The sequence below is a fragment of the Aotus nancymaae genome, unplaced genomic scaffold (assembly GCF_030222135.1).
Source record: "Aotus nancymaae isolate 86718 unplaced genomic scaffold, 86718_ANA_hifiasm-v0.15.2.pri h1tg000020l, whole genome shotgun sequence".
Taxonomy (NCBI): domain Eukaryota; kingdom Metazoa; phylum Chordata; class Mammalia; order Primates; family Aotidae; genus Aotus; species Aotus nancymaae.
This window is the reverse complement of record NW_026988432.1, coordinates 20886837-20912408: the sequence shown is the minus strand read 5'-3', so window position 1 is coordinate 20912408 and position 25572 is coordinate 20886837. Positions and strand designations below refer to the sequence as shown.

At 34.6% G+C, this 25572-nt stretch overlaps 1 protein-coding gene across 4 annotated transcripts in view; it reads left to right on the top strand.

The window, feature by feature from the left end:
- Positions 1 to 25572, top strand: part of WDR7 (WD repeat domain 7) — a 390653-nt gene that overhangs the window by 67045 nt on the left and 298036 nt on the right. For all 4 annotated transcript variants that reach the window (XM_064379106.1, XM_012446433.2, XM_012446431.2 and 1 more), the window contains exon 13: positions 21081 to 21276. In XM_064379106.1, coding sequence (XP_064235176.1) covers positions 21081 to 21276 — 196 coding nt within the window. The remainder of the gene's footprint in view (positions 1 to 21080; positions 21277 to 25572) is intronic.

The following is a 25572-nucleotide window of genomic DNA, read 5'->3' as shown; positions in this document are numbered from 1 at the left end:
ACCAGCAGAGTTCATTTAAATAAAAAATTGTTGTAACAAGGGAGACAAAGCCTAGCAGTCACTGATTATGATTTTGGAAAATTTCATACATACCTTTGTGGAACCAGATTGCTTTCTTAGTGATGCATTTTAAGTTAAGCCATGATGTCATATAAATAGAAATACGAGATTTTAGGAAGGCTTAGGACTGATAACAGTACTTTTTTTTTTTAACTGTTTATTAATCATGGGACTTACTCATGTGATTAGTCATCTTTGTGTGCATAATCACTATCTCCCAACACTCACACGTGTGCACATACAGACACATTGTCTTCTTGTATGCATGTCATGCTTATCATAATTCATTCACTGTCACCAGCTCTGGTATTACTGAAATTGAAAACAGTTTTACTGGTGTATTTGCTGCAGTATCTACAAGATGTCTCATTTCAAAACCCACAACATTTTTTTTGGCCTTTCTAGTTACTTACTTAATCTTCCTGATCATGTATTTTATCAACCGTGTTCTGCCAGTGCTAGATTTTGTTTGATTTGATATTGGTGGGTTTGTAAGAAATTCTAGTACCAATGTTTCTCATTGTTTTTCCTAGCAGATTTGCAAATTTACCTCCTTAATTGTTCTCTTCCTTCTTTTTTATTCCTTTCTTCCAATTAGGTTGTTAATTTCTTATTCACTATGAAAAATTGCCATGTATTTATTTAAATAACCAATATTATATCATAGTTTAGTGAAATAGATATTATTGTAATTACATAAATAAATTAAGGTATTGTTAGGACCCCCTTCTAAACTTCATTTTATAATAGTTATGTCCTATGGTGAAATATGGGAATTTTCTTCTCTGAATGCACATTTGGTGAAATACCTAATTTTCAGTGGTAAAATTGATTATTTAGATAATTCTGTACCAGTTTAGAACAACCATTTCTGTTTTGATTTATGTTTTTTTTGTTTGTTTTTGGTGTGTGTGAGAATAAAATATTTAAAATAACAATATTACATAGAATAAGATTTAGTTTTTCTTTAAATTACAAATGTGATTAAAAGTTTGGAAGGCTTACACAGGGTCATGTTCTCTGTTTGAATATGTTAATTCTATATATTTTAGCTTATATATTCCTGTGTGAGTGTTTTTTAAACAAATTTATTTTAAAAAAATTTCAAATCGGTATTTAATATAATAAAATGTTTTGACTATTTGCATTTAAAAATAATATGTATGGAATAAAATACTATAATAGACATATATGCAACCAAATGGAGAATGAGCTCCCTACTAGACTTGGGAAAACCAAAAGTGGTAGTTGGCCTGGAGAATATGAGGAAAAGTGATCTAAATAAGGAAGTATAGTATTTGAAAAATAATGTGTTTGCAATTTGTAACTTAGTTACTGCATGCTTAACAATAGAAATTTTCTTGGGTGGGAGGACGGAGAGGATTGGGAAAAAAAAACTAATAGGTACTGGGCTTGATACTTGGGTGATGAAATAATCTGTACAACAAACCCGCATGACACAAGTTTGCCTATATAACAAACCTGTGCATGTACTCTTGAACTTAAAAAGGAAGTTTAATTTAAAAAAATTGAAATTATAAAAAGAAAAAAAATTAATTTTTATTCTAAAGTACTGATGAAGACAGAGATACTTGCTTTTAGCTATGTGGTAATTTAACAGATAATGACTGCCTTTTTAATAACCTGTTCAGTTAGCTGGTTAGGTGGTTTTATGCACATCAGCAAGTATGTTTAAAGATCAAAGAGCCAAACTGGTTAATAAAAGGCAAAGAAGAGTTTGATGTTTGCTAAATGTTTAGAGAATGATTGTGTGGCTGAGATTCAAGTTTACTACATCATATACTGATTCTAATGCTTGAATAGTCCCTCTCATAAATTGATCTAGTGTCCTGTTCTTCTTAGCAGAATATATTTTTATTTTTGTTTAAAAGTTATGATCGGGCAATAAGTAGTTGAAATAGTTGATCAGCTATTTGTAGTTGAAAGATTAAATATTTACCAAAAGTAATGATTAGAGATAAATGCTGAAAAATTTGTCATCTGTCTTGTTTATTAGAATAGAGTTTTGGGATTTATCTTAGGTAAATTCAGGTAGAAGTTGAGTTTTGACTTCTTGGTTGTTCAGGAAAGATATTCTAAAACCAAGAAATGTCAGTTATGTGTAAAAATTGCTTTAACTGTGAATAAGAATGTACAGACTGATTATTTCTCCTTTCGGATTTTATTGTCACATTTTATGTTTCCTAAAATGTATAAAGTTTTTAAGAAAAAGTACTCAGCAAAATAATTCATTATGTGTCTCCTAACTTAGATAGTAAACAAAAACTGAAAAACTGTCTGCTATGTAGCACAGATGCTGCAGCTGAAAGGTGGAGATGGACTCTGAAGACAGACTCCAGACCCTCTTTCCCAACTCCACATACATGTCAGTAGACAAGATGTACTTATTTTCCCTGCTGTTTAGGTGTTTGTCATCATTTCTTTCCCCACTCCTTCATTTTTGAGCTGTTTTTAGTATCTTTTTATCTCAAAGTCTTTCCAAATTCCTACTATAGCATTAATTTAGTGCAAGACTTAAGTGGTTTTGTTTGCTTTATTTTTAATGAACTATTTCTCTATTCTTTTGTTAGTGGGACTTTTAATTACTTAAAAAATTTGGCGTATTCAAAGATGACAACTATTGCCTAAATATGGTATTATGTAGAATACCTAAATTGAATAGATTTTTCCTTTTATTTTGTGTCAAAGGATTTTTGTTTCCATTTTTTAAAGGTACTTCATTTAATATTGTTTCTTAAAAAAGCAGAAGTTCATTTAGGAAAAGTTCTTTGAAATTCAGTTTTGATTCATTGAATAGTCTGGTTTAACTGATATTTAGCTGATACAGATTAAAGAATTAAAATGTAAGAAAATTAAAAAATCTGAAGATACTGTTTTAGATATAAAATATTGAAATAATTCAGGATTGTATAGTGCTGAAGGGTTATTGAGAACAGTTGGGGAAGTAATGTGTTTAAATGTTCCAAGAAATATAAGCTTACGATTTAGGAGGAGGATAGGGCAAGTATTTAAATAAGCCTGGTAGAAGGCAGACTATAATAAATGGCAAATGTTTTGGTGAATGATGGCAGGGGCATGTTGTAGGTCTGCAGAGAAACAAGGAGATTTGGTAAACTACTCAAAAGACCTGAAAGGTTTGACTAAGTATATATTGACTTCTTGAGAGGTGTTGGAATTTGTGATTTTCTAATATTAGGTTATGTTGAGAAATGCTGAGTGTATGATAGAATGAATTGTTTGCTAAAAGAACCATGGCAAGGAAAACCTAGCCGCCGCCCCCTTCCCCCCAGTGGAAAACTACTTAGGGCATTCTAAACTGGCAAGACGGCATATATATACCATACACCTGTTAAACCAATTCTTTAAGCACGGGATATGTGATCCTGCCCCCGTGGCTCCCTCGTGGAGAGAGAATACCTTTTAGTTTGTCTGTGATCAGCGGTAAGCAGGCACCAGCTGCCTACCTAGTTTATTTTTGTTCTATGAGAAAAATACTAAACACCTGTTTGTTAATAAGAATCACCTGTTCAGAGAGAATAAATACGTGGGTCAGCGTCTGCTTGAGGCCCTCAGCTCGGAATGCTGTTAGTCACCGAGGCTTCCAGGTCGGAAGGCTTTTGGCCCTCGGATAGCCCCACTTTGCTGTTCTATCTGGGTGTCTGCTTCTTAATGCCTTCAGCGCTGCCTGGGCGGGGGGCTCTACAGCTGAGCTGATCTTAGTAAGGTTATTTGCCATTTCTAGTTTTTTCTTACAATTATAGAATGTAAAGTTTCAGTTCTTGATAGAACAAACTGCTGTATCATTTGTTTGAAATGAAGCTGTTCACAAAAACAGTACATAAATTATATGACAAATAGAAAATCCTGTACCATTTTTATCATTCCAAGTTTATTGTTTTTAAATGAGTGGTTTTTCTGATTTACTGCTAATCAGATGTGACAGTTCTTATGCAATTTTAATGGGATTCAAATTTAAAGTGGAGCCTTTTATTGTCACTTCGAATGTTGTATATAGGAGATGTATTAGAAACGTTTTGTAAAACAGCTAAAATTTAAACTGGGGTATTAAATTTTCGCCTGTACTTGGTCTGTTTACTATGGTACCTTAAAAATATTTTATAGGCCGGGCGTGGTGGCTCACGCCTGTAATCCCAGCACTTTGGGAGGCCGAGGCGGGTGGATCACGAGGTCAACAGATCGAGACCATCCTGGTCAACATGGTGAAACCCCCGTCTCTACTAAAAATACAAAAAATTAGCTGGGCATCGTGGCGTGTGCCTGTAATCCCAGCTACTCAGGAGGCTGAGGCAGGAGAATTGCCTGAACCCAGGAGGCGGAGGTTGCAGTGAGCCAAGATCACGCCATTGCACTCCAGCCTGGGTAACAAGAGCGAAACTCCGTCTCAAAAAAAAAAAAAAAAAAAAAAATTATAAATAGGTAGTGATGCACATAGCATAAAATACAAAAGGTGTAAATGGTTACTAAGGAAGTACAAGTCTCCCTTACAGCTTTTTGGTTCCCTTAGCCCTGAGTACAATGTCTTATTAATCCTTCAGCTATTTTCAATATTACAATATTTTAATGCTTCAGAACTATAGAATATTAGCTTAATTTTATTCTGACAAGAAATTTACACAACACAGCATGGTTAGAGATAGAATGATACCCAGATCTGAGTAGCTGTGAGAGGTAGACCTGGGTGAATTAGTAAAATCTGAACTCAAGGATAGGGAAGGCCAGGAGTGTACCAGTTGCCTGGGGACCCAGTGGAAAACTACTTGGGGCATTCTAAACTGGCAAGACAGCGTATGTATACCATACACCCGTTAAAACAATTCTTTAAGCACGGGATATGTGATCCTGCTCCTGTGGCTCTCGCGTGGAGAGAATACCTTTTAGTTTGTGATCAGCGGTAAGCAGGCACCAACTGCCTACCTAGTTTTTGTTCTATGAGAAAAATACCAAACACCTGTTTGTTAATAAGAATCACCTGTTCAGAGAGACTAACTATGTGGGTCAGCGTCTGCTCGAGGCCCTCAGCTCGGAATGCTGTTAGTCACCGAGGCTTCCAGCTTGGAAGGCTTTTGGCCCTCGGATAGCCCCACTTTGCTGTTCTATCTGGGTGTCTGCTTCTTAATGCCTTCAGCACCGCCTGGGTGGGGGGGCTCTACGGCTGAGCTGGTCTTGGTAAGGTTATTTGCTATTTCTATTTTTTTCTTAAGATTATAGAATGCAAAGTTTCAGTTCTTGATAGAACAAACTACTGTATCATTTGTTTAAAATGAAGCTGTTCACAAAAACAGTATATAAATTATATGACAGATATAAAGCCCTGTACCATTTTTATCATTCCAAGTTTATTGTTTTTAAATGAGTGGTTTTTCTCATGATTTATTGCTATTCAGATGTGACAGTTCTTATGGAAATTTTAATAGGATTCAAATTTAAAGTGGAGCCTTTTATTATATTGCCACTTCAAATATATATAGGAGATGTATTAGAAACGTTTTGTAAAACAGCTAAAATTTAAACTGGGGTATTAAATTTTCATCTGTACTTGGTCTGTTTACTATGGTACCTTAAAAATATTTTATAAATAGGTAGTGATGTACATAGTATAGAATGCAAAAAGGTGTAAATGGTTACTAAGGAAGTACAAGTCTCCCTTTCTCTCCTGTTCTCCAGGTTTTTGGTTCCCTTAACCCTGAGTGCAATGTCTGATTAATCCTTCAGATATTTTCAGTATTAAAATGTTTTAATGCTTCAGAACTATAGAATATTAGCTTAATTTTATTCTGACAGCTAAGAAATTTATGCAACACAGCATGGTTAGAGATGCAATGATTTCCAGATCTGGGTGAATTAGTAAAATCTGAACTCGAGGATAGAGAAGGCCAGGAATGTACCAGTTGCCTGGGGAATCTGAAGAGAGCTGGTGAAAGGGCAGGCAGATACTTTGAACACCTTTGGAGTGCTGCTGCAGAAAACTTCTAGGGTGCCATCATTAGAATTAGGTAGTTACAGATGAGATGATCTGACATCTTCCCTTCCATCACCCTCACAGTTTATTTTACCTTTCCCTGTTATTTCTCATTCTCCTCTTATTGTACACTTTAGCATTCAGGAGTCTACTCTCCAAGACCCAGGAACTTTTTCTTTTATTTCCATATAGGTTACTCTTAGAGAAAGAAACTCTATTTATTGGAAAAAATACTAAGGGAAGAAAATTATTTTAAAATATCAAGACTACTTTATAAAACATTTTCCTTAATAAGCCAGATAGGTACAATTGACAATGAAAATTGAGAAATTAAAAAATACTAATCACTCCGTAGAATAATTCTAACTTATTGAATTGTGATATTTTGCATGAAACTATCCATATTTTCTTAGTTGATTTTTCAGCTGTGGCAAGTAGCTGGATTTAGAAGTACAGTCTGTGGTATAGAACCTTTGTATAATACAGTATTATACCATTTATTGATATTTTAAAAACAAATTCATAATGTATATTTATGTATGCATGTATAGGCAGTAAAAATATTAAAACTGAAGGGAAAGCTAGTGCCAAATTCAGACCCTGGTTTGCTTTTTGTTTTGTTTTTTGAGACAGAGTCTCGCTTTGTTGCCCAGACTGGAGTGCAGTGGCAAGATCTCGGCTCACTGCAACCTCTGCCTCCTGGGTTCATGCAGTTCTCCCCTCTAAGCCTCCCCAGTAGCTGGGATTACAGGCACCCACCATCATGCCTGGCTAGTTTTTGTATTTTTGTAGAGATGGGGTTTCACCTTGTTGGCCAGGCTGGTCTCGAACTCCTGACCTCAGGTGATCCTCCCACCTTGGCCTCCCAAAGTGCTGGGATTACACAGGCATGAGCTACTGTGCCTGGCCCCTGGTTTGCTTCTGAGAGTCAGTGGAAGGAGTAGGAAAGCTGCTTTGTTTTATTTACTTTTAGTATTACAACTATTTACTATTTACTCATTTGCATTGATGATTAGATTCTCAGAACTGTCTTTCTGTTAGAATTATTCAGAACAGAAGTTTTGGAAACTGCCTTAAAGTTGTTTAGTACCGTAGTATGTTTCTACATGTAAGTATTTAGGCTAAGTTCTTTAATAGTTTAAAAATGATTACTTTTTGTTTAATTTACCTTATTAAACTTCTGGTCACATAATCTCCAACAGTACCCAGAAGGGGGCAGCATGGATTTGTGAAAACAGGATTGTGAGGCATCTAGCTTGAACATGAGTGTTTGTGCCTTCAGTTGACAGTATTAGATTCCTGGCTCCTAGAAACAGGTATAATATGAATGGAACACATGACTATGTATACCAGTGTGGCTAATGTTCATGGCCAGTAACAGCAATTAACAAATCAGATATTTTTAAAATACACTATTATTCTGACAAAGTACTGAAAGCTTTTGCTTGAATTTGCTCTTATCTCACTTTTTCGATTCTGGATTTTTGTTACTAATTTAATTTGAATATTGCATTTAAAAGGCAATATCTATACCTATAGCATAATATCTGAAGTCAAGCAGAGCAAACTGTTAATATAAACTAAGCAAAAAGCAGGAAGCAGACCTAACATTTTCTTAAAATATAATGTGCATAATGTTCTGTGTCATTCCTTTTTCCTTTAACACTTAATTATCTTAGATTTTGAGAACATTTTCATATTATTTATTTGGCTCCATCTTTTTGATATTAATTTTGTTTTTAAAAATACATAATTACAGAAAATAGACTTTTCTAAAGATGGTCATCTTTATAACTAAGAATATTCCAACAACATTTTAAATGATATTCTGTAATTCACTTTTATTAGACATTTTAGAATGTTGCTTAAAATTTTTTTTTTTGCCTGTTATCAACAGTGGGAGTGATAATTACTATAGCTAAATATTTTTTGTAACTCTGGAATGGCTTCTTAGGATAATTTTTTTTTTTTTTTTAAGACGGAGTCTCGCTCTGTCACCCAGGCTGGAGTTCAGTGGCACAGTCTCGGCTCACTGCAACCTCTGCCTTCTGGAGGTCAAGTGATTCTCCTGCCTCAGCCTCTCGAGTACCTGGGATTATAGGTGCCTACCACCAAGCCTGGTTAATTTTTGTATTTTTAGTAGATACGGGGTTTCACCATGTTGGGTAGGCTGGTCTTGAACTCTTGACCTAATCATCCGCCCACCTCGACCTCCCAAAGTGCTGGGATTACAGGTATGAGCCACCATGCCTGACCAGGATAAATTCTTTCTTCTACTTGGAGTTTCTGTAAAAAAGGGCATATTAATTTTTTAAAGGCTTTTGAATAGGTATTGTCAAATTGCTCTTCAAATGATGAGGAATAGGTTTGTACAGTCACCATTTTACTACCATAATTCTTCATCATCCTGTTTATAATCTTTTAAGTCTTGCTAATTTTCTAGTCTCGAAAGCAGCTGTTTGTAGAGTATATGTAAGTATAGCTCTCACATTTTAAAAGCACAGATGTATTAATATGCCAATACTGTATTAGTTGTGCATTCTGATTGGTTTTATATTCCTTATAATTTTATGTTCTTCAAATTTTTACTACGATTGTGTTTAACATAAAAAATTGAGGCTGAGTATGGTGGCCTACACTAATTCCAGCACTTTGAGAGGTCAAGCTGAGAGGATCACATGATGCCAGGAATTCAAGACCAGCCTGGACAACATAGTGAAACCCTGTCTACCAAAAAAGAAAAAGAAAAAGAAAAAAAAAACTGAGTTGGGTGACATGGGCATATAGTCCTAGCTACTTGGGAGGCTGAGGTGAGAGGATTGCTTGAGCCCTGGAGTTCAAGGCTGCAGTGAGCCTTGATTGCGCCACTACACTCCAGCATAGGTGACACTGTGAGACCCTGTGATGCTGAGTATTATGTATACATTCAAATACTATGTTGGTGCAAGTAATTTTTGCTATTTTAATGGCAAAACCACAATTACTTTTGCACTAACCTAATATCATACACCTGTCTCTTGTGTAGGAGGCCAGAAAACTCAGTGCTAAGGGACTGTCAGTGAGAGGCCCCTTTAACGGTAATGAGAAAGACTGCATCCTTATTCTGACTGTGCTGATATCATGCCAAACGTTTTTAAAAATTAGAAATTGTTATGTTTTGGAAAGGTTTCTTAAAAATCTTAAATCATATTGCTGATTAGGCATGAAATTTACTTTTAATAATGGTCAGAAGTGATTTGATGCTAAACCTTGTGAATGAAGTAGCTGATGAAATTGACTTTTTATTTTGGACTGGAGAGAAAGTATTAAGAAAAATTAGTTGTTGTGTAACTCAATCATAAGACAATTTCAAAATGAGTTTAAATTTATTTAAGTTTAATTTCTTTTTTTAGAGATGAGGTCTTGCTGTGTTGCACAGGCTGGTATTGAACTTGAGGCCTCAAGCAATCCTTTCATCTTGGCCTCTTAAAGTGCTAGGATTACAGGTGTGAGCTGCCATGCACTGCCCTCTAAATTTATTTTTAAATGGCAGAAATTTATGGGAAGAAATGAATTACCTTTTAAGGGTAGTATTCAGTTTGGTGCAACATATTTTTGATTAGACATTCATTGAGCAAATATCTAAGTGTCTGCCATATTTCAGGTACTTTCTAGAACCAGAGATATAGACACCTTTTTTTTGGTAGTATTTAGACTGATGAGGGAGGCAGACTAGCAGACAGTAATTATAATGGAGTATGATAAATCTTATGAAAAGGTGTTTTTCAAAGCCCTTAGGGAGTACATAGAAAGGGCACTTAGGAAGACTACTTTGGGTGACTTTGGAAGACTTTAAGGAAGGTCAGTATGTATGATATTTGAATATATTGGTTTTGTAGGTATTTATAAAATCATAAATGGCACATTAACAACCTCTGTTTGCAGATGCTCTAAGCATTATGCATGTTATGTGGAGGAGTCTGGAACACTTGATAAGTTTTCCTAACTAGTACCTGATGGATCTGTCTACAATAGATAACACTTGGATTTAAGCAGATGCTGGCAGGAATTGGACAGATGTACATTACTTTGAAAATCATGACCAAGAGATCAGAGTGATGGTTTTGTAGCTGCATTAGGAAACTTTATTGCATCCTACTTAGGGAAGAAAAAAGTGAAGAGAATAAAATACAGAATTGTACTGAAAGGGAAAATATTCATGTTATTGGTCTAAAAATTTGACAAGCTAGTAAAGTGAAATGAAAATGGATGGTAACATCTTAGAAAAAAACAAATGGCACAGTTGACTTTTATGATGATTCTTTTTGGAGTCATTAGCAATGGTTTTTCTTAGTCATTGGTGAAGACTTTCTAAAGGAGTTGGAGAGAACACTGTAGCTGTATGCAGCTTGAAATAATGGAACCATTGATTGGTCAGGTCAGTGAGAACAGCCTTTAGAAACAAGGAGACCTGGATTTGTGTTGCCCATCTTGGAGTGGCATTAGCAGACTACTTAACGTCTCTGGACCCTAGCCATACTTTCTGTGAAGTGTTGGTTTAAGGTTTAGAAGTAATGCTTGGCCTGTAATGAGAGGTCATTGAATCATCATCATTGTTGCCATTATTTCTATTTTCAGTTATCTACATTTTCATTTGGATGATAAAGGCCTAAATCTGGGCAGTTTGTACGTTCATTTTCAGTACTCAAATGACTTTTTCTAAAAAAAAAAAAGTTTTTTTTTTTTTTTTGAGATGGAGTCTCACTCTGTCACCCAGGCTGGAGTGCAGTGGCACGATCTCGGCTCACTGCAACCTCCGTCTCCTGGGTTCAAGCAATTCTCCTGCCTCAGCCTCCTCGAGTAGCTGGGATTATAGGTGCAGACCACCACCCCCAGCTAATTTTTAGTAGAGACGGGGTTTTACCATGTTGGCCAGGATGGTCACAAACTCCTGACCTCAAATGATCTGCCTGCCTTGGCCTTCCCAAATGCTGGGATTACAGGTGTGATCTGCCGTGCCTGGCCTCAAATGACTTTATTGTAGATATACTGTGTTTCTCTGTTAGGTACTTTTCATTTGCTTGTCTCCCAACTATGGCCAGGTGGTTTTAGAACCTGTACAGATTAGGGATGCCCTTTCTCTGACAGCCTAACTTTGCATCTTTTGTTGTTGTTGTTGTTGCATGAGGTAGAAACTAAGAGGCAACAACTAGATAAAGGGCTTTTACTCTCCCCTAATTCCTTGGAAATTGTAGTCCTAAGTACCATTCTTTCCTGCTCATTGCCTGAAAATTGGGGTTTTCAACTGTCTGAGAAGCCCAAACTGGGTCATGTTTTTCTGGTCATTTGTGGGTAGATTGCAATGGGGTATGGCTATTACCCATGCAAAGCCTTTGTCAACATGACCCCAGATGATCAAGGGGGAGGGTTAACCCCATTTATTGCTCTTAGGTCATAAATTGTGGGCTAGGCACAACATTCTTGCTAGCCTATAGTGTTTTGTGGACATTCGAGGTTAGGTTTCTCTGTTTTTTGATACAGACTTAAAGAACAAGCCAACATCCTTTCTCAACAAAGAGGTACTTTTAGCATATTGTGTTCTGTTAATTTACTGCTTGTTCAGCATCTCCAGTTAGAAAAATGAGGACAGTATCTGTCAACCTGTTTGTTTCCATGAGAAAGGAAAGAAAGTTTTCTGTGGTTGTATCAGAGGTGTGTGAATTTAGTCTTTGCTTGTTTGTTATTGAGACAGTCTTGCTCTGTCGCCCAGGCTGGAATACAGTGGCTATCTCGGCTCACTGCATCATCCACCTCCGAGATTCAAGCGATTCTTGTGCCTCAGCCTCCTGAGTAGCTGGGATTATATGGGCCTGCCACCACACTTGGCTAATTTTTGTATTTTTAGTAGAGGCAAGGTTTCACCACGTTGGCCAGGCTGGTCTCAAACTTCTGACGCCTAGTGATCTGCCCACCTCAGCCTCCCAAAGTGCTGGGATTACAGGTGTAAGCCATTGCACCTGGCCCAGTGTTTATTTCTTATAATGATGCAGGTATGATCTGCATAAACAGGTAAGGCCAAGCAGACAGATTAAAAATCGCTTGGTCAGATGTGTGATTGCCATTTAAGTTCTAAATTGAGGAGTGAGAAAGTAGAAGGGCAGGCCCAACAGAGAGCCCTTGGGAGTTGTAATACCATGCAGTCTTTTTCAAGAAAGTCTTATTCCCTGAATGTGTGCAGCCCAAGGTTTGTTGGCCTGGACAGATGCCAAGGGACAGCTGAATGGTGTATGGAGAGTGGAAAGTTGCTTAAAAAACTTTAGCATATTTTGAGGGCTTGCAGATTTAACCATCTCAGTCTCTCTAACCCATAAATATGTACATGAAATTAAAGCACTTTATTTTTCACTTCATGCCTTTAAAATATTAAAATCTATTCAGTAGAAAAACACAATATTCAGAGAACTATAGAAGCTGGTTGTTAAGGAGTTGTATTTTATTTATAAATTGTTATAAAGCTTTATTAATGTAATTTATAGTAGTATGTAATATTGATGATTATGCAGATGGGACTATTCAGATTAAATTAAAGCAGAGATATTTATATGAGAAGAAACTACTGAAAAATGGAAACTCATGTTCTTGAAGAATTATGAGTATTTTCATATTTTCTGGTCAACACTTAAACATCAGCAACACTTAACCCCTTCAGAAAATAAATACAATTACATTCTAAAAGATAGAATCTATGGTATATAATTACATAATAATGATGGGGTTAGTATCTTTTGTATTCATGACATGTTAGTCACTGTGTGAATTTCTATTTCATGTTATTCACACAGCAAATCTGTTAGGTATGTTACTGCTGTTAACCACATTATATGCAAAAAAGAGACTCAGGTTAAATATCTCATCCAAGTCATGCAGTTAGCAAGTGGCAGAACTCGGATTTGATCCTGAGTAGTCTGACTTAACAGCCTGAACTGATGAATGCTGCCATCTAGTAGATTTAGTAGTCTATTTCAAAGTAATTGGTTTTCTCCAATTTTTGACATTTTTCATTATTGATTTGTATAATTGATCTTTTTTCATCTTTGATTATTCAAGTTTGGAATTTTTCAGTTTTAGTCTCCTTTTTTCTTTTACTTGTAACTCATTACTTGCTCTTTAAAAATGTGGCATAGTTTTCATTCCACATTGATTAATGTATAGCCACTACTAACATTTTTGAAAATAGAGATAAGAAGGTAAAAGGTCACCTGTTCTTGATAATTAAGAGAACTGTAATTAATATACTTTGATATATTTTCCTTTAGGCTTTTAAAATTCATTTTATTATATCCTTGTGATTATACTGTAGATAGTTTTCTGTGCACATTGCATCTTCATTTAGTATTATAAATATTTTCCAAGTTATTTCACTTACGAAAATAATTTTACATTATGTGAGCATACCATATTTACTTAGCAATTCTACCTTGAGTATTTGTTTCCAATATCTTTTAAATAATATATCGAATGTCTTTGTATGTAAATATTTCATTTAGGATTTTTTTTGGATATATTCTATTCAATGAAAATGTCAGGTCCTCAAATTTGATATTAAAGCTTATTAACATTTTTAAGACTGCTGAAGTATATTATGAAATTATTTTCTACACTCAGCTCCCATTTCATTTCTGCTTGCCAGCACAAATGCTAGTTACTTCCATTCTTCAGTTTCTACATCTTTAAAAATGGAAATAATAGTATCTACCTCAATGGGTTGTTATGGGACTATAATAAATTATTGCCAAGCAGTTGGAACATGCCTAGCAAAAAGTATGAACCCCAAAAATGTTAACTATTTGGTATTGTAATTTTTAGAATCTTTGTCTAAGGGGACACGTAAAAATTGTATTTTAATGTTTCAATTTGCTTTTCTTTGATTCCTAGAGATATTCTAATTTTTCTAAAAATTTGTTTTTTTAAGACATTTTTCTTTTTGTCCTTTTTTTTTCTTTGTCTCCAAGGGTTATTAATGTTTGAGCTCTTAACTAAAATATTAAGCTTATGTGGCTTCTGTCGTTGTTGGAATTTAATTTATCATGTACTGTTGAATTTTTTAGCCTACACATATTTTCAGTTTTTATGTAATCAAATTTAATTTTTATGTGTAGTTTCTTCCACATTTTTTGAAGCTTGAAATCTTTTATTTTTTTTTAATTTATTTAACTTTACGTGCATACTATATCTGGCATTTCTCCCCATGTTATCCCTCTCCGCCCTCCCCTCCCTCCCCACCACCCCACTGTCTCTCCCCTACCCCCACAACTGCCCGCAGTGTGTGATGCTCCTCTCCCTGAGTCCACGTGTTCTCATTGTTCAACACCCACCTATGAGTGAGAACATGTGGTGCTTGACTTTCTGAAATCTTATTCCACCCAGAAATGTGATAAAATTTGATGAGAAACCATGGCCAAATTAAAAACAAACATAAAATAATGTATCTAAAACGTATTTATGATTGTGAGGTAAGGACAAAAATCTGCTTCTCTAAGCTAACAAATTATCATAGTGTTATTTATTAAATAAATGTTTTTTCTTTGATAGGCCTTATTTTCTTAGTCTTGTTTTAAATCCTTCATATTTCTTTGTCATTTTACTAATAAGCAGTTCAAGAATTAGAGTTCTAATTAGCCACTATTTCTTCCATGTTGTTTTTCTCTACAGTGAATAAAGGAAGACATTAGAACTAGTCTCTAAAAGTTCTGTTGTTTATGTAATTATCCAATTAGTTTGTTAATCAGTGTTTTGGTTGGACCAGATGGTCTTTTTTTCCTAAAACACGTATTAAATAGTCCTTTACTTTTTAAATGAAAGTTGGATTTTTAAAGCTTTTTTTTAAAAAATCTAGTTTTGTGAAAATGTAGAAGTGAAATTAATGTATAATTTCATAGGCTGTTTTTTCCCTTCAGGTAGAATATTTAATGTGATAAATGATGCATCTTAACTGCACATTTATGTTCCATGGAAAGAGTTCTGGGAAGTATAAGAAATAATGATTAAGAGAATAGTAGGATTGATTTATGAGCAAGCTGGTTCTTTATAGCTTGTCTCATGATGGGCATGTTTAAAAGGAGAGACAATAGAGTGTTCATATGTTTAGCGACTATTCAGACGAAAAATGTTCTGGGCAAATAAGACCATTGCTCATGAAATGATATGGAAAAAAGAGTAATTTGGTTTAGAAAACAAATTAGCAAAAGTAGAACATAAAAAATATATATTATTTACATTGGGAGCTGTTGGAAAGTGGAATCATCTCCCTGGAGAGCTAGTGGATGGGATAAACTAGCTGTCTCTGATTTCTGTAATTCATGGCAGATGCTTAGGAACAGGTTACATAAGAGGTTTCTGGGAATGGTTTAAAATGAAGTCTTGTAAAATGCATAAGGTCAGACTGGGTGACCTAGGTGGTATATTCTGACTCTATCAGATTCTGTGATAGCTTGTGGCATTCTGCTGTTCAGCACTAATGTACTGTGAGGATTATTTACTGGCAAATCCAGTGAGCCTTTATTTGGTTTAGGATTATAATTATTTGAAAAATAATGATTGACCTAAGAATACACTTGTTTTGGGCCAGTGTCTTCCCCTCTCTCCTTGCTCCGACTTATTATTTTTTCATCAAATAGTTTTTACTTGGTTAAATATTCTGTTGATTGTTAGCCTTTTCATTGGCATTTGATATCATTGGTGCATATTGCATCTAGGGAAGAATTAATACAGTGTTTGGAACATGAATTTGAATAACTTTCACCTGTAAGATACTAGCTAAGTTGATAGAATGCTTCTTCTGTGCTCCATAAGTTCTGTTCCATGACAATAAAAATTTTTTAATGGAATTTTATGTTTACATTCTTTAAGTCAGTTTACAGCAGTGGTTACTGAAGTAGAGTATGTGAGACAGTCAACGGGGGTATAGGAAGAAAATCTTAGAACTTATTTTTTAATCTTAGGAAATTGAGCTTTATGAACATTTACTAGAAGTAGGGGCATTGGTGGCCTTGCCTGTTTTGCATACCAGATGGACACGTATCTCAGGCAAGAGTGGGTGTGCCTCAAGTGGGGTGCCAGAGTTGCTTTCATCCTGTTTGTTTGCAGTTAAAATTTGTTTGCTTAAGGAAACCTAATCATCACAAAATGGGCAGGGAAAATATGGATGGAAGATAGTTCTAATGAAAAATCTCTTCTATATTAGAAGTTTTAATGATCGTTTGATCAGTCCTGGCAGGAGGTCAGCAAAAAATTTATAATTATATAAAATTTGTATTTACATCCTGTCATTAACAAGGAAACCTTCCTAAGGATCTATTTTGTGACATGAGATATTGGCTAATGAAATATTAAGTTATTCACATTAGTGAGACATTTGAGAAATGTTTATTGTTAAATTTGTTTATTTAAACTTTGAGTCATCCTTTTAAAATATGTGTTTGTGCACATTTTTACAATTTATGTGATATATTGCACAGAATTAAACATAACTAATTTACAAATAAGCAACTATTGGGAACACATATCAAAATTTTTTAGTGCATGTGTAATCAAAATTTGAGGCATAAATGTTTTTCAAATAAGTTTAAAGATAAGAGGTTCACATTTTTTAGCTGTTGTATTACTATTTTACGTACACAGTTTGAATGTTTTATACATTGTCTTGTTATAATGCCATTGGTGTTGAATCATGTTTAGGTGACTCTTCCAGATTGAAAGGGGAAAAGGTGAAGTAGAAGGGAATTAATCAAATTATAGAATTAGTGCAGGTGAAATAGGTGTTCAGTAATGCAGCTCTCTAGAATTTAATAATAAAGGAATTGTGCTAATTCAACTCATTCGTGAAGAAGCTGGGTGTAAATCAGGAAGAAATATGAGTTATAAAGTATTCTTTAAGAAGTGCTTCCTTAATAATTTTGAGGACAGATAAGAGGAAACCAAGTTAATTGTGTTTTAGCAAATCTTTTAAGTGCTTTCATTTAACAGATAGCTGAGAATTATTTATTACTCTGTTCATTGTTTGAATTAAAATTAATATCAAAGTGTTGCTTGAATAGTCTTTTTTTCCTTTTACACTTAAACAGGCTAGACATTTGCTTTGTTTATACCATTAATTTGTTTTCACACAGGCTTCAAAGGTAGCCATCAACTCCATTAATTAGTGAAATCAAAATTAATGAGGTTTTACTATATTGGGTCATTTCTACTTCAGGCCAGTTTTCTATATATGAGTTGGACTAGCATTTTTTGAAAGAAGAAAAATTAGATTTACTTTAATCCATATTTAAAAAGCACAGAACCATCTTTTCTTGTGAGTTAAGTACCTCTAATAACTATTCTTTCTTGGGCTTAGTAATATTGATTTTTTTTGTTTTCATTCTTGATTATTTTGGCTATTCTAGTCTGTTTCTTATTTACAGTAAAGCTAAAGTTAACTCTTTAGATACTTATTATTTATATAGATGGCATATAATTTTTATTTTGGACCAAACTTTTTTTTATTTTTTTTGAGGTAGAGTTTTACTCTTGTTTCCCGGGCTGGAGTGCAATGGTGTGATCTCTGCTCAGTGCAACCTCCGCCTCCTGGGTTCAGGTGATTCTCCTGCCTCAGCCTCCCGAGTAGCTGGAACTATAGGTGCACGCCACCACGCCTGGCTGATCTTTTTGTACTTTTAGTAGAGATGAGGTTTTACCATGTTAGTCAGGCTGGTTTTGAACTGTTGATCTCAGGTGATCAGCCCATTTAGGCCTCCCAAAGTGCTAGTATTAATAGTCATGAACCACCGCACTTGGCCAGGACCAAACAGTTTTTTTGTAGATGGAGCTTGTTATTAGCAAATTTTCATTATTATACTATGCGAAAGAGGAATAAAAGTATTCTTTAAAACATATTTAGTTAAATAGATGTGTGGGAAGAGAATGCATCATGTAGAAATGCTAGAATCTCGGAGTTAAAGCTCTTTTTTATTAACCTTCAGAAAATTACATCTCAATTACTTTTTAAAGCAGATCCTATGCTCTTATTTAATATTCATTTTGTGTGTCCTTTATTTTTACTATATAAGAGTAATAATGTAGAGCTTTTAAGTCTTATGAAAATAGATTACATTTTCTTAAGCCTTTGAAATTATCTGCCTGCATATCTACGGGGGAGGGTGAAAAGTTTTGACAGGGAAACTTCTCATGAGAGGTTGATAATGCGGAAGGTCAGGTTTGTCATAAGAATGGGAAAGCCTTTTTCTTTGCTTAATGGCTGTAATCCTCTTTCTGCTAAATTACAAACTATGGTAAGGAGATCTTTGACAGAGAGTATGTGTAGCTCAGTGGTTGTCATAGCTTTGTGTCACCTCAGATGTTGAGATCTCCAATAGGTCAGAATTTTAGGAACACCTAACAGTAGAAAATATTGGCAAAACTCCATATTGATTCATACTTCATTTTCTCTACTTTTTGAAAAGGAATGACTAGAGTGTACGTGAGCATGAATGAAATGACTTTCAACTTGGGGACTAGCAAGTAGTCAGATGTGTGGCACTAATTAGGGATTAGCTCTTTCTAAAAAAGATTTTGGAGAGTTTGTGACTCTAAATAGCAGAATCAAAAGTAGAGTCGGTGGCCAGGCTCTGTGGTTCACGCCTGTAGTCTCAGCACTCTGGGAGGCTGAGACAGGTGGATTGCTTGAGCCCAGGAGTTCATGACCAGCCTGGGCAACACAGCGGCTCTATTGAACATTTTATATATATAAAATACAGTAGCATTGGATGTGTGAATACTGTGACTGACTAGTGCCTGATGAAAGGATATGAATAGATTAAGAGGAATACTGTTTAGGCATCATTATTTAAGTTAATTTTACCCATAGACAAAGATAACTGTTTCTTTGAGGTAGATAAATAAAATGACCACTTTTTGGCAGATTAATGTTGCAAAATAGAACGTTGTAGCTAGCCATTAATGTAGCAACCAATGCTTTTTATAAAATGAATAATGGAAATATTTGACAAAGTCAGTACTGATGATAAGCTGTAGAAATGCAAATCATCCATTTGTATTAGTCTGTTGCTTTGAGTTAGCAACATACATATGTAGCTGTGTGTGTGTGTGTGTGTGTGTGTGTGTATTTAACCCAGTTTTGTCCTAATAAACCTAAATTTAACTATTTTTGTAGTTTGCCATTTTGTTTGTATTTATTTGTTAATTACAAAACTAATTTGTGTGTGTCAGTCAACTGCCCCTCAGTTTTTAATGTCTTTTGTGAAGACATCAAGGATCACATTTCATGTTTCAAGTAAATGTTTATCAGGAAAATAAGTAAGCTTAAAAATGCTTAAGAAATCTATAATTTTTAGTAAAGGTTTGTAATACTACTTCTCTGAACTTAGTTTTCTTAACTTTTAAAATGAGTAAACACCTGTTATGCTGAGAATAGTGTGTGATTATAACACAAAAAGTACAAATAAAGCTAACAAAGAATAAAAATAAAACACCTGAATTTAAGAACAAAGTAAATAGTTAAATATTACTGTTATCTTTGTTTTATTCCTATGCTGTTTCATTCAAATATTGATTTTAGGTTTTTACAGAAATAAACATCATCTAGTAAGATAAAAATAAAGCTAAATCATGGTGAAAATAATATGGGGAAGAAAGCAAATGAGACCATTGATAGGTCATGTTCAATACTTACGCCCAAGGTCCAGCACTATTATAGATAGAAAATTCAGTCCTGAGTTTCCAAAGTGTGCTCATCTAAAACTAGGTCTTACTAAGATTACTATGATCAAACAACTTTGGAGATAAATGCTGTTGTATCCCTTTGAAGAGATAATTTCATTCACAGCATTCTAAACGTTCTTGGAAGTTCTGTAGTTAAAAACAACAGCTACTACCTAATTTCAGTGTTGTCAGTATTTCCCATGCACATTTGACCACTACCTTCCTCCCTTTTTTCTTTTTTTTTTTTTTTTTAACCTAATACCTGTCAACATGTCCCATTTGGGAAAGATACTGAGATACCGATCTTCAGTTAAAAACAGCCTGTTTGCTTAGAAGAACCCCAGCAGGGTGAGGTTTGACACATTTTTTCTTTAGGTCCCATACAAGGGAAAGTCAGAGAGAGAGAGAGAGAGAGAGAGAACCACAATATGTACAAGAAGGAGTTTCAGATGGCTGTTTTCATATGGTTTCCCTCAATATGACCTGGAAAGCATAATCTGTTAAGTCACTGAAAAGTTTTCAATTGTTTATAAATTGTTTTACAGAACTCTAGACTTTAATTTTTAATTTTTTAGGTCATAGGTTCAGTTCTCTATTACCAGAGAAAATCTTTGATTATTTATATCTTATCTTGTTCTAAAAAGGAGATGAAGGGCAAAAACTAGAGGCGAGCAGAAAATACACAGCAGAACATTTAATTGGCTATTGTGTGGCTAGTTGAGGTGATCTATCTGCTGACATTATAGAAACTGTAAAGGAAACAGGAATGCCTATCTACAGATAATTCGAATAGCTGTGACTCCCGAGAAATGATTGTGCAGAGGGATGGTGAGGGTATTGTTTTTGAGCAAAGGTGCAGGGAAGAGCATTGGTCTAAATGAAAGAGTCACAGACAGAAGCACTGCAGAGAGCAGCTCCTGCAGCAAACAAAGGGAAGTTCACACTGTGGAAAGAGAACACCTAATAACAGATCAATTTTTTCCTAGCTTTGCCTGCTCTGATATAGCAATCATTTTAGTAAGGTCATCTTTAGATTTGAACAGTTTTTCCAGTGTACCTTTTACAATCTTTAATCTAGAGTTAATTTAGTATAAAAATATTTTTAATGATTGATCTGGGTTTTATGTGTAATATAAAGAAACACGCTTTTCAACATGACCTAATATTGTGGTGGTTTTTCAGTGGCAGCAAATGTATAATTAATTTTGCCCTAAGTTATTGAAGACAGGATCCATCTTATTCTAAATTTAATTTAAATATAATTAAGGTTTATTTTTCTTTTCAGGCAAGAGTACAGCACTGCATTTGCTCTGTAGCCAGTGATCACTCAGTAGGACTTCTAAGTTTGCGAGAGAAAAAATGCATAATGTTGGCATCTCGTCACCTTTTTCCTATTCAAGTAATCAAATGGAGGCCTTCTGATGATTACCTGGTAGTGGGGTGTTCAGATGGCTCTGTGTACGTCTGGCAGATGGATACTGGTAAGACGAGTATGAAGAGATACTATAGTAAATTAAATGGGTATATTTCAGTCTTCTAGAAATGGAAATGTCTTTTATTTGAGGAAAAAAGCCTTGACATATAAAATAGTTGCTGCTTTTATTTCTAATTGCTTAAATGGCCTCTCTTTTGTTCTATGCCAAATGCTTGTAGAATATTTCATGAATCTTTAAAAGCATGTAATTGAGGATAACATACAGATGAGGACAGACATACAGACAACAAAGTATATATGATTTCTCTATAATTCACGAGTAAACTGAATAAGAAGAAATCGTTTTTATCTCAGGTTCACAAATAGTGAAAAAGATAACTCTTTTTCTTTCAACAGCAGAAAACCAATGCTGGGAAGTTAATTGTGTGAGGTAATTAAAGTGAAGTTTTCAAGTTCTAGAGAGCATTTAAAATTTCAGATGTCAGAAAGTTTATGTTCTGGGGGTATAATGTAGAAGAAGTAATACATAACTTAAAAGCACAGGCATGATATGTAATGTTTGTACAGAGACTGCCATGCTTTTCCCTAAGAAATTTGTATGTATGTAACTAAATGTTTATTGGTTTAGGCCTTTTTGAAACTCATTCCGTTTTTACTTTTACAATTTTCAGTAATCATCTATCAGTTATTAAAGCCTTTCTTTTGATTCCTAGCTGTACTAATACTTCTACAAGATTTTTTCCTTTTCTCCATCTTTGTTTTAAATAGTCTTTTTTTGAAATCAGACTATATACATATTTCTGCATGCACTGTTGTAAAAAGGGAGTTCTCTTAAACCTATTGGAAGTAGCCATAAGCTTCAGTAATCTTTTATTGTCTTCACTTTAACTGGTAGTACACTGGTAGTCTTGACAGGAGAAAGCATTCTTGAAGCCTGTCAGACTCCCTTGCTTTTGCATGTAACTTCTTTCTCTTGTCTCACTGTAAAAGAGGTTCATACTTTTGGTCAAATTTTGAAAGCACAAAAGTATTAGAAAAGAAGAAAGATGAGCCCACATCTCATTGCTCAGTGTCAAATGTTAACCTTTTTGGCATATTTCTAATCCCTTTCTAGGCATTAAAAAAAAAAAAATTGCTGTTATACTACATAGGCAATTTTATATCTTTCTTTTGTGTGTCTCCATGTTATGTCCTATCTGCTTAATAGCACATTCTTGTGTTTTCTTTTTTGGTCTGTGTCATAAACTAAATATACAGAATTTGCCTTTGGCTCTGGAGTCAGACTATGTAGTTTGAACTTAGGATAGACTCCTAGCTAGCACTATGACCTATTCCAAGTCACTGGATATTTGTCTCTCAATTTCTTCATCTGTAAAATCAGGGTAACATTTCCTATCTTAAAACGTTTCTGAGAAAATAAAATGAGATAATATTTCCCTGGATGCAGTAAACAGAATGTGTGTATATGTATATGTGTGTGCAGTTCTAAGCTTGCTTAACTTGTTACTTTGTTGAACTTGGGAATATGACTATCCACATTTAGAAATAATTTTTTGGAAATAGGATTCAAGTTCTTATAGCAATAATGGCATTTGTAAGACACTGTATTAAAATACTATCAATATTAACACTGGGTGTGGTGGCTCACACCTGTAGTGTCCTAGCTTTTTGGGAGGTAGAGGGGAGTGAATTGCTTGAGCCAAGGAGTTCAAGACCAGCCTGGGCAACATGGTGAAACCCCATCTCTACAAAAAAAATACAAAAATTATCTGGCTGTGGTGGCATGTGCCTGTAGTCCCACCCAGTCAGGTGGCAGAATCGCTTGAGTCCGGGAAGTCGAGGCTGCAGTCAGCTGTGATTCCACCACTGCACCCCAGCCTGGGTGACAGCAAGAGCCTCTCTTTTTTTTTTTTTTTTTTTTTTAAAAGAAGAAACTATAGCTATTAACAGCTGATACTTTTTAAATAAAAATGTATACTAAACTATTAATATATTTTAAGTAAAAATTTATAGTAAACTTGTCTAGGACTTTCTCAAATATGAAGAGAGTATCATTTTTCTGAACTTTTCTAATGCTTAAATATATAATACTTGAATATTTCAGACACGATAAATATATTCATGAAGAATATAAAATGAAATTATTTACAAATGAGGCCTTACTGATAGACAAAGCTACTATTGTAGTAATTTTTCTAGAAGGAAATGACAAACAGGTCCTAACCGTAGGGGTACTGGAAGAGGTTATTGTTATAATCAGTTTAGTATAATTAAGCCCAATTTAGATAAAATACAGCATGTAATATTGAAACTTCACAAATTACATGCTGAAGATTTGGGTAAACAGTCAATATGACATTCATAAATCAAGATAAATGCTATAGAAAAGCTGAATTTATTTTGGATTTCAACCATAATAGGAGACATACATTGTTTTTTTCCTCCTTGCTGTTCGTGCTGTAGCTAGTGATATAAAGGTCCTCGGGGAGTCAGTAAGGTACATCCTGGAGGTATTGACATTATTTATTTATTAAATTTATTTATTTATTAAATAAATAAAAAATGAAGCTAGAAAAATCAGATTCAGCTGGGGTTTCATGTATGAAATGTATTTAAACTCTGAGGAGATACTTGATCCTCTTCTTAGTGTTTTGAGAATGTATTTTTACAAATGCAGCCTTACCACATTAACCCTGTTTTACATATGGGGCAATTTTTCTAGTTACTGTTTTGAGTTATACTGATGTTTCTAGCTTAAAACACTTGAAGTGTCTTTCCTTTATACTTTTATGTGGCATTTTTAAGCATTTTTTTTCCTTCAAATGAGTACTTTGTGTTTTCAGTTTACATTTCCTTGTGAAATGCAGTCGAAGCTAGTAATACAAAATGTATAGAGCTATGGAGTTTCAGAATCTTTTGTTCTTTTATTGCAATATCATCTTATATGCAATGACAATGTAATAGTGATGTAATGGCCATAGAAATTATTCTTTCACATCTCTAAATAGTTAAAAAATTAGCCAAGTGCTAACAACAAGATTTGGCCACATGAACCTCTTGCTTCCCTCTTATGAACTTATTAAAGGTGGGCCACTGACCTAGGTGGCTTTTGTGGAGCTGTTTATGTGCTTCTGAGATCAACCATCTCATTCTTCACATTTGATATTCCCAGTAAGTATGCAGTGCCATTCTCACAGGAAGGTCAGAATCCTGTCTGTTTGGGAAACGGGCATGCAGAAAGTAATGACTGATGTTACAAAATGTTCTTCTTACCTAGCCATTACCAAGCCTAAACAACATTCTCATCTGCTTCTTTTTATCATTCTTGCTATATAACAAAGGTGAATTCCCACATCATATATCTACTCCTGTATGTATAATTATTCTATTTGATTGTACAAGTGCAAATACTGTTAATGCTTGACAAATACTATCAGAAATTAGTGCATGAGGACTTGTGAATTTATTTATTCTTTGACCTTCTTTATTTTTATGTTCTGTTCTCCATGTTTTCTAATATTTGTTTTTGCATTTATTCCATGAAATATGCATTTGAATCATCTTTTTGATCTTAAGTATCTTTTTTCTTTTAATTGCATTTTAGGTTTTGGGGTACATGTGAAGAACATGCAAGATTGTTGCATAGCTGCATACGTGGCAGTGTGATTTGCTGCCTTCCTCCCCTTCACCTATATGTGGCATTTCTCCCCATGCTATCTCTCCCCAACTCCCCACCCCCCACTGTCCCTCCCCTATTTCCCCCCAACAGACCCCAGTGTAAATGTAGCAGGAAATTATGAATTAATGTGTATTTGTATGTCTTTGGAAAAACGTAAACCATGGTTAACAAAAAGCATGGGTTTCAGGGACTCTGTCATACAAGTCAAGTCTCAGTGACTGTTATTATTCCTTAGGTCTAATTTTTGAAAATGTTTTTATGCTTTTAGTTAGATGTATTTAAATTGATGTTTTTCTCTTGTTATTAAAATTGCTGAAGAGAATCGGGAGGTAGTGTTGCAGTTCAGTCTTTTGTTATTAATGGAGGGTTTTAGTGGCAAGTGTTTTCTTCATGTAGTTGACTCTTTGCCTGTAGTATTTAATACAGTGGAACTTAGATCTTATATCTGTATTTCACTCTATGTTGCCATTACATCATCAGCTTTTCTGTACATTTTTGTTTTTCATTCTATTACAAAACATACTACAGGACAGGGGAAGACACAATGAATGGGTTATGAAAAAAAGGTAATTGACTAAAACCTTGGTAAAACCAAGTATAATCAGTTTTTTTCTCTTTTGATGATTGACTCTATGAACTCATACATATTTACTTACCTATTTA